We start from the raw sequence: 12,582 nt of genomic DNA, 5'->3' as shown, positions 1-12,582 counted from the left end.
ATTAAATGTGCTTTCAGTGTCCAGAATCCTCCACGACAACAATTTGGTTGAGGGTACAGTGGAGACATGTAAATATTTAGGAGTTGTTGTGTGTTGGTGGGATGTTTAGGTTTATGATTTTGTTTATGATAGCAACTGGTAGGAAAGGGTTAATTGATTTTTATTCTCCTAGTGTGTTGATTTAACTCATGGTATTTATAAATCGACCTCATTGATGTTTCAGATTTGACAAGAGACCTAAATATAAGCTTTTGTTCAAACATTCTCAATAGAGGTAAAAACCTATTTCACACGCTAGCGTTTGTTACTCGCTTTCTGAAATTCATTTGTTGTTAACGAGTAGTGAATGTGCTCAAGTTTGTTAAAATTGATAAAATCATTAATCATTCTTTTTTTCTTCTTCAAGGTACAACAGGGTCGTGTTGGAAATTCAGAAAAAGATTCAGCTCCCCCGTCTGTCAAACCCGATTTTACGTCTCCTCCACCCCCTTACAAGATAGGAATGCCACCTCCAAGGTTAGTTGTATTAATGCAAATTACCATTTTACTCCTCTCTCTAGAAGGAAATTAGAAATATCTGGCTATGTACTCTGGTTTGTTCTATAATCAGTATATCAGCAATTCTAATTCATTTAGCTGCACACAAGAACTTTTCTCATGATATTCTTGTCTTTCGATCCCTTAAAAATCAGCAATGTCTAATGTTATAATCATGACTCCTCAGTAATACCAGGGGCTTGAGTGCCACCCCCTTGTCACTTGGTGTACTTCTGTAACACAGAACCAGCTTTCGTTAGCTGATAGACGAAGGCTGAGGATTTAGAAAAATATCCTCATATTTCACAATATATCATTCATATGGATAATTTCTCTTGTTTAGTAAGTTGCCTGGCAGACTTCAGATGGCTCGTTATAGAAATATTCTAAAAAAGCATTTTTTTGCCTATTAACATTACAGGCCACCATTGTGTTTCCACAAAGGGAGAACGAAAGAAAATCCTACTTGCATTCTCCCAGAAACTATTGCATACACTATAGGGCAAAGAGACAAAAAAACACTTTGCGACTCACCCACTAAATAGTAGCATGCTTCATCATTGGCACCTATCCACACCCTGGGATGTCCCAGGGGGGACTCTATCAAACTTGGGAGTTCTTATATAAAGTATTTGTCTGGCTAAAGCAGGGATCCAGGAATGCTATAAATGCCTATACACAAGGATTTATTAACATCTCTGGGAGGAAGGGTTTACAACCAAAGATTTTCATGTGGACTTCAGAAATCTTAAAACTACCAGCAACAAAAACAGATCAAACAAGCATTTGCAATGCAATAGGTCTCGCCTTTACAAGAGTTGGAGCCATTGGTATTGTAAATGACAACTGGCATTGTAAAATGCGGGACATGGTCTGGTTTAAAGTGAATGTCCAGCATAAACTACGCTGTAAATGGCCCCATTGGTTTCAAACATTAGCATCTTATGATACCAACGATTTCCTGCATAAGAGATCCCAGTGACCTATGCGCGGGCTCCATAATGCCAAAAATGTCCACAGTATGCCAAGGATGGTCAGCATTATGCCATATATGAGAAACATAATATCAAGGATGTCCACAATATGCCAATTATGACGCCTATTTTTGCCAGGGGTATGCCAACAATTCTTAGTGTGAGAAAGGTGGGCATCATGACACCAAAGACAGGCACCATTGTGCATATGATAACTAGAATATAAAAGTAATTGTCTGCACTATGCCATGGGTAGCATTGGAATTCCAAGGAGGCCCACAATATATCATGATTTACCTAAATAATGTCAGGAACTGCACTATGCCATAGGTTAGAATCATCATATTATGGGTATCTACTGCATGTCAATCATACCACCCTCAGTACAATATTTAGGGCCCAGTAATGCTTCAGGTGCGCATTGACATGCAATAAATCTTATGTGTCCAGAGATGCCACTGGTAAGGTCAAGCTGGCAGCCACAGAGGGACAGTCCACACTGTTATAGAACACAGACACTAGCATTACCACTCTCACTCACACACACATACTGAGTGACATACCCACTCGTGCAGACAAATGCAGATACGCAAACATGCACACAGTCCCCCAGGAGCAGCAATTCAGTACTGTGGACCACAAGCAGCCATTAAACTAAGTACACAAAAATATGTTCGTACACATGAATCCAAAATTTACATATAGCATCGACCCAACTGTATGAATTTCCCAATTCAGCACAATGCCTGGGAGTAGCATTAATCAAAAAATGCCAGTCAATAAACAAGTTCCGATCTAAAGTAAGCATTATGATGACAATTGTGTAGTGAGCCACTCGGCACCCATAACACCACGAATGACTTAGCACACACGCCAAGGACTGTGCGCAACCGAGGGGTTGAGTAAAGTGCCCTGCTCGTACAAGAGCAGTGTGTGCGCCAGACCAAGTACCAGGCCTATGTGTTCCTGATATAGCACAGATAGACAGGACATCGCACCGGGGGTACACGATAAGCGGAAGCCCTTACAAATGAGTGCATGCCTTTAACTACATTATAATGTTAGCGCATTAAAACAACACATTTCTGAATTGTCGATGTATCCAGTAGAACAATGCCAAACACTGTTTCTGTACACTATTATGTATAATTACCTTATAGAAACAAGCATGGAACGCTAAACAAGCTGGTGAAGGAGCCAGAGCTGAGGCTCAGAACCGCCATGCATGCTGTGCAGACCATAATACTGGTCATGTGGCAATACAGGAACCAATCAGGTTGCGAGGTTTTATTCACCACTAATGTGAAAAAATGCTAATAAAATTAAACAAGCATTACTATAGGCATTGTATTAAATAAAATAGCCAGGTATTGCGAAACTCGCAGCCGAGCTCGAACAGGAAGCCAGGCAACCTGTGTTGGGACGGGGGCGGGGCCGCAAAAAAGGCAGGAAACAGTCGGGAACCTACCCCGTGCTCCTGTGAAGCCAGCCAGAACTGGGCGTGTGAGCTAGCGGGGCTCCCGTGCTCATGGAGAGCCCAGCCTGTGGCTGAGCCTGACCCGCTGCCCAGGGAGAGAGGAACACAAGGAAAGAGCCCGGTGAGGGGGGTGGGGGTGGGGGTGGGAGAGGGGATGTGTGCCTGCGTGTGTGTGCGCGCGTGTGTGTGCCTGCGTGTGTGTGCGCGTGCGCGTGTGCCTGCGTGTTTCTGCGTGTGTGTGCCTGCGTGTGTAAGCGCGCGCACGTGTGTGTGTGTAAGAGCGTGTGTGTGTGTGAGCGCGTGTATGAGCGCGAGCGCCCAGGAGAGTCAGCCCGCCAGCATAAGCACGTCCTCGAGGCGAAATCGCTGAGGTAATGCGCGTAACCACCCCCTCTCAGCCATTCCCAGGAAACCCACGACAATAGGTCTTTCGCTGGAGCAGCGCTATGCGCTGCTAACACCAGCAAGACCTAAAAAGTGCGTGCAACTTGCCTAAAAAAAAACGAGACACAGAAGTCATTAGGCGCGATCGCAAAAACAGATCTGCAGCACCCTGGAGAGTCTGCACACGTGATGCAAGCCTGACTGCAGAAGCGCGTCCTCGAGATGAAATCGCCGAGGTGAAGCGCGTAACCACCCCCTGTGCCCCATTCCCGGCAAACCCACAACAATAGGTCTTTCGCTGGAGCAGCGCTTCGCGCTACTAACACCAGCGAGACCTAAAAAAGGCCCTGTCAAGATTGTTCCCTAGTTTGGACTGCTATGTTTGCTGGTGCCCCACACACATGAGAGGACTGGTTTTTATTGGAGTAAGTGTGGGAACCATGGTTGGTTGGAAATTTGTGAATCCCCTCAGATTCCAGAACATTAGCTCGGACATATGAGGAAAATCTTTTTTTTAGTCAAAGTTTGGAGTTTGCAAGGACTTCTGGGTAAAAAATAGTCACAAGTTCAACGCAGTTCACACCACCCTGGAATCCCTTGGAAATTTAGTTTTCAAAAATGTCTTGGTTTAGCAGATTTCGCTAGAGACAATGTCCACACTAGCATTGAAGTTGAGGAAGTAGAAAAATGATTGCTCACCCATCCACTTCTGTAGTAGAGACACACTGGTTGGCTTAGCACAGAGGGGAGTGGAAAGTTTAAATATCAGAATACGGGGCCTATGACTTGCAGCTCGTGAGCTCTTAAACCACATCCTGGTACCAGCCACATTGCAGGCCATTAACAAGCCTTTCATGTGCTACACACAGAAAACGATTCACACCACCAGTTGCAGGCCCAACACTATCCAATACTCACCTCAACTAACCAGGCCAATTCAAGGGCCCTTCACTTTCATATTCCCACATAACTGACACCAATCACACCACCACTCACAAAGTCATCCGGCAGCTTACATACAAACTGCAGGAAAGTCACTACACACAAACACACACAGCCAGTCAGTTGCCACTACACGCACACCACCAGCCAACTGCAATACACACACTGCCTACCAGCCAGAAGTAAGCACATACTGGTAGGCAACTGCCAGTGTACATACACTCACACTGCCAGCAAACCGCCAGTGCATACACCCCGACAGCAAACCACCAGTACGCACACACTGCCAGTCAACTTCCACTACACATATACACCCAGTCTACCACCACTATACACATTAACAGTCTATCACTAGTACACGCATACCATCAGCCAACCGCTTCTACACACACACACACACACACACACACAACCACACTGCAAGTCATCAGCCACTACACACAAACAGCACCAGCCATCTGCCACATACACATCACCATCAAGCTCCATCCTACTTACTTTTCTAGAAACTCTCCCAAAATGAACAGTTGACACACAAAACACATACAGAAACAAATAAACAATAAAGTAAAGAAAGCATATTCAGTTCTGTTTTTTCCCTCCAAATTCGAAATAACCCACCTGTCAGAAGGTGAAAAGCCAACTATGTTGGCATGCACAACAGGTTGTACTAAACAGCTCTAACAATTGACTGTTGTCAAAACATAAAATATATGTCAATACAGAATATAGTGTCAGTTGCCATTTTACTCTCAAGGTTGTTCCCAATATTTCAGTTGCGTATGGCACAGTTTAAAAAATGTGGGCACATGTAGGCCAGGATTAGAAGGACACTCAGGGCAGTACATATGGCTCTCGTTTTGTATTCCTCTTCGGGCACACACTACATCTCCTACAAGGAAGTCTTTTTGGGTGTTGGAAGGATGTATTCAGGAAAGTGCTGATCGTTCAGTCTAGTCACTCCCTCAACCACTACGATTCTTGAAAAAGCTGCTTGCTCTACTACAACAACGGTGCCTATTTCATACTGCTGAATCTGTACAAAAGCCATCTTGGTATCTGGAGAGCGATCTTTGAAAGCAATATTAGCACTAAAGGATGCCAATAAGAAGTAAATGCACAGCCAACTTTTTGTACCAGACATACAGCTTTCAAGCAGCATCAAAGGCACCAATCTTTGATCTGCTCTGTCTATACCAGCCATATACTTATTGTAGTCTGACATGCGCACTGGTTTGTGAACGTTTGCTAAAAGGTGAAGTGCTTTCAATTGTGAGCATATGGAAGTCTCTTCTGTCTGAGAATTTTCAAAGCAAGTAGTTCATTACTACCAATGCTATGCCCCCTTTGAAGTTTCTTACACTCAAGCTCTATAGGGTAACATTTGCGGGTAGAGTAGATCGAGCCACATGCTACAGTGTCCACTTTGAACAATTCTTTAAATAACTGAACTCCTGTGCAGAAATTGTCGATGCATAAATGATGACCCTTGTGAAAATGTGTTCTGGCATGTTCCCACACATTCTTTCTTTGATTCCAAAAGTGGTAAGACAACTATGGGGTCTGTTGAAGAATTCTTAGCAGTGTACAACCTGAAACTGTGTGTATATCCAGTGGCACTTTTACATAACATATACGCCTTAATACCATAACATGCTCTCTTGCTGGGTGTGTACTGTCTGAAAACCAAACAGCCATTGAACATGATCACATACTCTTCCACATATAAATCTTTCCATGGAGCATAGATCTCTGAAAAACAATCTACTAAATGGTCAATAACAGGCTGAATCTTGAAAAGATTTTCACAATTTGGATAATCTTGCTGAAGCATTGTCCACGTAATGCAACATCCATTGAAGAAGCAAATACTGATCTCTGACCAGGGTCGCTGCAAAAATAGTTGCCATCAGGGATTAATAGACCCATATAAAGATAGTGATAGCTTCCTTGTTACCATCAAAAATATTAAACCCTAGAACTTTTTCATCTTATAGAAATTTGTGGAAGTCCACTCTAGCATAGGTATTAACTGTGATATTGTTGTGCACACAAATTGGTCTTCCTAACAATGTTGTACAGAAACACATCATCATTAAAGAGTTGGAAGAAATTGATTGGCAAAAAGTTCTGTGTAGTTACTCTATATCCTGCAACAAGACTAAAGATAGGAAAAACAGGCTCCGCAATCTTAAGGCAACCCAGGATTCAGCATTTCCAAAGGGCAATTAAGTGGCAGCAATCCAGTTTGCTCATGCTGCGCAACAGGCAATTTTAATTCTCGCCTCTAAATGAGACACTTTGTCTGCACTGATAGTGGATTCATCATCAGATGATTCCTCTTGGACAGAATGTTCACGGGCAGAATTTTTGTCCTCTGTTTAGATGCAGAGTCGGTTTCAGAGCTATGTTCAGAGGCAGATTCCTAAAGCAAACCAACAACTTGTTGGGCATTCAGCTGTAATGATCACTAAAATATCCGTCAAAAAACCTGACATCAACAGAGTAGACGGCATCAAATTAGAAATCAACCACCTGTGGCTGTATCAAACAGTAAATGTGACTATTGAACTATAAAGGTCAAGAAAGAAACTATCAATAGAAACCACATAATGAACTTTCTATAAAAAAAGAGAAACCTCTCACCAAAAACAGCCAGACTGAGGATCAACTGTACCTACGCAGTACAGACCCAGCAAGCACCAAAGATATGCCACTAGAAAGGAAGTCAAGAAAACAAATTAACCACAAGGCAACACAGTTTTGCATTAACTCAAACATGAATTTTGAAGCACAATATACATAACCATACACATTCTGGGAGTATTACAATTGTTTTAAAAAAACAAAACCATTTCAAGCTGGACATTGATACTCATTTGAAGTAATCTTTAAGTGAGCAAATGATCAGAACACTTATCATTATAAAACACAGTTACTTAATAATACTTAATAGTTTTACAAAACAAAAGAATGCAAAGCAAATTAAATAACTCAAGTAGGCAGGACACCATGAAAAATGCAATACTTGGCCCTCCCTCATCCCACAGCCAAACAGTATTAGTAAGCAAACTAAAAATGTCATTCACTTATTACTTTCAGTGGAGTAACAAAGAAACATCGAATGTTGGTGCAGCCACTTGGAGAACAACATGCACAAAGCACCATAACACAAATTCACCTCAGTACCCAGAACAAAGAAATTCATTATGAAAATGCCACCAGATATCACGGAAAGAGAAACCTGGTACAAATAAAACGCCAACAAACATGAAAGAGTAGACATAGTTATTGTAAATTCAGATCAACAGTATTCCGAATAGTGAAAGCATGGTTGTGAGCCAGTGTAAACGCAAACAATACATGTTTCAAAACAAAACACACTCCAAAATATTTACAGGAAAACAAACATAGCAACCAAAAAACAAAGGTTTGCTTGACCAACAAGCACATTAGTCAAATCTGCAAAGGTATCCGAGGAAAAAAAAAAAACTCACAAAGTATCAGCACTACTATGGCACAATGCAATCGAAACCGAAAACCAGTTGAAAATGAACCAGGAGACTCCTGACGTTGTTTTCAAAGACCGCTGTGCCGCTATGATTGGCTTAGGGCAGGTTGCACATTTCCTCCCGATTCTTTCAAAGACAGCTGTGCAGCAATTTTCCGCTTTGATACGTGCTTCCTGTGTAATGTTATCAGTGTTTTTATAGCGTGCTAGTCACCCAGGGGGTATCCAGCCACTCGGTAGCCTGTGTGAGAGGCCAGCCCTTGAGGGCTTACTCGAAGAGCTAGGTCTTAAGCTTGTTGCTAAAGATGGTGTGTTGTGGGATGTAGTTCCAGGCTTTAGGGGCTAGCTATGAGAAGGTGCAACCCCCTTCTCTGCTTTTGTGTGTACATAAGGTATGTGCTAATGAAAGACTGGCAAAGCGGAGGTGTTTGGAATCATGGTGGAAACTAAGGTAGCTATTCAGGCAAGCAGGGCCTGTGTTGTGTGATTTGTTGGTGTGGGTGAGGAGTTTGAAGTGTGCACTCTTGTGATAAGCCAGTTGAGTTCCCTAATGTGTGGTGTGCTCGGCATGGGGGATTGAGGACAAGTGTGGCTTCTGCATTTTAAACCTTCTGCAGTCTTTTTGTGAGCTGGTTGGTTATCCCTGCTTATAGGTTGTTCTCTTACTAGTCTGCTGGTGATGGGGGCTTAGGTTATCATTTTCCTGGTGTTGTCTGGTAGCCATTTGAAGATTTTCTTGAGCATCCTTAGGATGTTTAAGCAGGACATGGCCACTGTGTTAACTTAGGCAGCCATGTCCAGTTTGTTGTGTTTGATGATTGAGAGGTTTCTTGCTTGTCAGCAAGGCAGGGGGGTGAGTCCAAGGTCTTTGGGCCACCCGGTGCAGTTCCATGGCAAGGTGTCTTTCCCAAATACCACCACTTCGTTCTTGTCCGAGTTCAGTTTGTGGCAGTTGGATTTCATCCAGGTGGCCACTTCAATCATGGATGTTGTGAACTTGTTCCTGGTGTTGGATGTCATAGTTTATCTGAAGATGTTTATTTTTCGAGTCCGTATGATGTCAACCAGCGGAGTCATGCAGATGATCGGCAGGCTAAACCATAAGCCCTGTGGGACTCTGCTGATGGGTTCCTGTGATTCAGACTAGTAGGGGGGTATGTTGATGGACTAGGTTCTTCTGGTTGGGATGGAGTGATCCATTCAAAGGCTTGTCTCTGAATGCCTGCTGTTTGAAGTTGTCAGATTAGAATGGAACTGGAATGGGAGATGGTGTTGAAGGTTGCCGATAGACCTAGGAAGAAGAGGGCTGCGGTCTTCCCCTGTCGAGGATCATCCAGGGGTCACCCGTAGCTGCTATGAGGGATGTTTCCATTCTTGTGATTGAGTATAAATCCTGATTGTGTGGCATCTCGAAGTTGGTGATTGACAAAGGTGGCCAGAGAGGATCTTGTTGATCACTTTTTCCAAGACTGCGGGGCAGATACTGCACTTAAATCTTAAGAGGCTCTATTTTCATGCCTAGAGACTGAGTGGGGGCACCTGAACTCCTTCAAGCTGCCTCCCTAGGTTGTCGATGTCATTTTATCTGCCCATTATCCCATCACAAAAGTGTTCTACTTTGGAATGTAGAACAGATTTGTTGTTTGGTGTGCATAGCAGAATGTAGGCCATTTTAAAGGAATGTCTGTTGAGGTCCTCATTTTTACTCTGTTCTTGGCATAGCATAGCTCTGCACTTGGCACAGTCAAGGGATAAGTTCCTGCCTCATTGGCATTTCTGTGCTTTCCTGATCAGCCATTCTATTTCAAGTCACCAATCATGATTACGTTCTTGAAGGGGTGACTCGCATGTTTTCGCCTACTCCATTTTTTTTTATACCTCAATGGAACTTAACTTTTAAGTGCTGCCGTCGGCCAACGATCGTCGCGAGCACTACCTTGCCATTGCTGCGCACGACCGTTGGCCGACGGGCCAGCATTCGTTATTCGAACGTTCAGCACTGGGCGCTGAACATTCGACGCTGCGAAGGTGTTAAACATGGGTTTGACTTTTTTGGATGGATGCTGCCTTTAGGGATCTTCACAGTTGCCAGCTGTGACTGTTAATATATGACAATTTTTCTTGCGTTCTTTCCTAGGTTAGGCATGTCAGTGAGTTGCATCACTGAGTATGGGCCTGTCTTTCACATGTTCTTCCCCAATAAACTGGTCCTCAGAACTATAGCAGCTTTCCTTCTAATGGCGGTGAACCTTTCCATCTGGGATACATAACTACCTTTCTTACCTTTTATCCTCCACCTCATCCTACCAATGAGGACAAGAGATTACGCCAGCAGGATCTCCAGACGGCAGTCCTTTGTTATTTTGCTTGCATGAAGGAGATCAGGTCTGACAACCAGCTGTTTGTGGGGTATGTAGGTAGCAAGTAAGGCAAAGTTGTTTAGAAAAGGACTCTGCCCTAAAAAGGAGCCACTGGAGGAAATCCGCGATCACTATACCAGAGGAGTCTTCAATATCAGCTCTTGCCGGGGGTGTTCTCATGTCTGAGCTTTGTTGTGTTACGGCATGGACTTCCCTTCATACCTTCGCTAAACATTATTGCTGGGATTCAGAGGTGAGGAAAGATTGCAAATTAGCATGCTTATTCTCCTGGATTTCTTTGTTTGGCCCACCTCATGTGAAGGGTGCTGCTTTTGAATCTATTCAACAGCTGAGGAGTCTGCCGGTTGGATTATCCATCAGAAGAAAAAGTTACCTTCTGGTAGAGACTGCCTACCTGCAGATGCCTCTTTGATCCCTCCTGCCTCCCCAAACAGAAAGATGTTCATAGGCCACATTAAAAAGGTTCCAGTCTAGATTGCTGTACTGCACTACTTCAAATTGATTGTCATATTATTTTCTCTGCCTCTAAGGGCATGGATACATTGACATTGGGTTGGTGCTATATGTCTATAGTGATGTCCCCCTTGTATTGAATCCACTGCTGAGACAGAGTCTATGCTCTCTACTATCTTGAGAGAGATATGGAAACGTTTCCAGATCCAGTCTGGCACCTGGCGATATTAAGAAGCTGAATGCTGGTGTAGCTGTACAGTGATGAACATATGTTCACTCTACTAATGAGTTCTGTTGGATGTTGTGTGTGTTGTTTTCTTAACATGTAGTATTCTGAGCATGATGATACCCAACTAGATTGCATAGCGCTTCTTTAAGTGCATATGTAGTATGCTGTCTACTGTTTTTTGCTGAATGTTAGGTAATTTGGTGGACTCTTTGTAGGTATTGTTAGCACATTATCCTGTTTTTAGTGTTTATTTTTATGTGTATTTGAGATGTGTTTTCACAGTGATTTCCAAGTTTTTGAAAGTGGTGTTGTAAGAAAGTGGCTCTGTACATACTGGACCAAAGTGAGGTACAGTGTGCACAGAGTCCACAGTCCCCAGAGGTATGGCAGAAGCTAAAGTTAGATATAACCTTACTCTCTAAACTGGGAGTTTGGTCGAGCAGTAAGGCAGTATCAGAGGACAGTGTAAAGCATTTGTTGTACACACTCAGTCAGCAAATGGTATAACACACTCAAGAACTGAACTCTAGGCCAATTGTTTGCAAAAACAATATATAGTGGTTTTATTTCAGAACCAACAATAGGTTTCAAAATATACTTCCTCAGAATGAGTTACTTTAGTTAAATACTTTTCAAATAGGCAATAGACTTTTGAGTACAATAGTTACAGATGTTGCAATGGGCAACACAATTTCAAACACAATGTGACATGGAGCTCAATGGGAATTTCTAACCACAGGACTGAATCCTAGATTCAGTCCTGGAACATCTCCTGTAAACAATTGAGTGAACGCGTTTTGGTTACAGTTGTGATTTTTAAGGAAGAATATTGTATTTTAAAAGTTGACACTTAAAAAACGTTTTCACATAGAATCACCAATGTTATCCTATGGGAGAAAATTCACTTAGCAGGTAAGTAATGTTATCATTACCTTTTCTTACTCAGTGTTGGATCCTGGATCCAGCACTGGTGTATCTCCTGTAAACAATTGAAAGAATGCGTTTGTCATACAGGCGATTTTTAAGAAATATTTGTAAGTTTGGAAATTGGACACTTAGAAGATTTTCTGGTGAAAACCAGACAATGGTTTCCTATGGAGGAAAATTGAGTTAACAGTAAATCACGGTTATTATTACTTTTCAGGTACAGTGCTGGGCTAAAAGATACAGCACTGGGATCTCACCTGATAACAGGTGAGTAGATCAGAATTCGTTGTTCGGCTGATTTTTAGTGAATATTTTAAAGTTTCAAAACTCCACAGTTTGAAGAAATTCTGAGTGAAACCAGTCAATGTTACCCTAAGGAAGAAACGGGAGTTATTGACTTTTGGGTAAGTACTCGTCTGGCAGAGAAAAGTTTCTGGGCAAAGACTAAGGGGTCTCCCAGGGTCAGGTAGGTACAGGTGTTACACCTTCAGCGGCAAAGGGGCAGCCGGGTGCCGAGTGAGTATTGCCAATGTTATCCTATCGAGTATAGGGGGCCTTCGGTTGGTGGCTGCTAGCAGCCAGGCCACACGACTGTGGGAGCTGAGCTCCTGGTCACTTACACAGGGCAAGTGGGGAAGTAGAGTAGGGTAGTGCTGCACTTCCAGCGGCACTCGGGCGGCTGGATGCAGGGTGCGTTTGGGCCTTCGGGCGCCCAATGTTATTCAATGGGAGACTTGGAAGTTGAACAAAGGCTGCAGGCTCGGGGA

General features: G+C 43.0%; 1 protein-coding gene across 2 annotated transcripts in view; it reads left to right on the top strand.

Moving 5' to 3' along the window:
* The window catches only part of FIP1L1 (factor interacting with PAPOLA and CPSF1), a 604,847-nt gene that overhangs the window by 363,214 nt on the left and 229,051 nt on the right, over nucleotides 1–12,582 (top strand). For both annotated transcript variants that reach the window (XM_086962650.1, XM_086962648.1), the window contains exon 8: nucleotides 407–516. In XM_086962650.1, coding sequence (XP_086818776.1) covers nucleotides 407–516 — 110 coding nt within the window. The remainder of the gene's footprint in view (nucleotides 1–406; nucleotides 517–12,582) is intronic.

Source organism: Lissotriton vulgaris, chromosome 3_1 (genome assembly GCF_964263255.1).
Source record: "Lissotriton vulgaris chromosome 3_1, aLisVul1.2, whole genome shotgun sequence".
Lineage (NCBI taxonomy): Eukaryota > Metazoa > Chordata > Amphibia > Caudata > Salamandridae > Lissotriton > Lissotriton vulgaris.
Note: the sequence above shows the minus strand (reverse complement) of the source record. Positions and strands in the feature narration are given on the sequence as shown.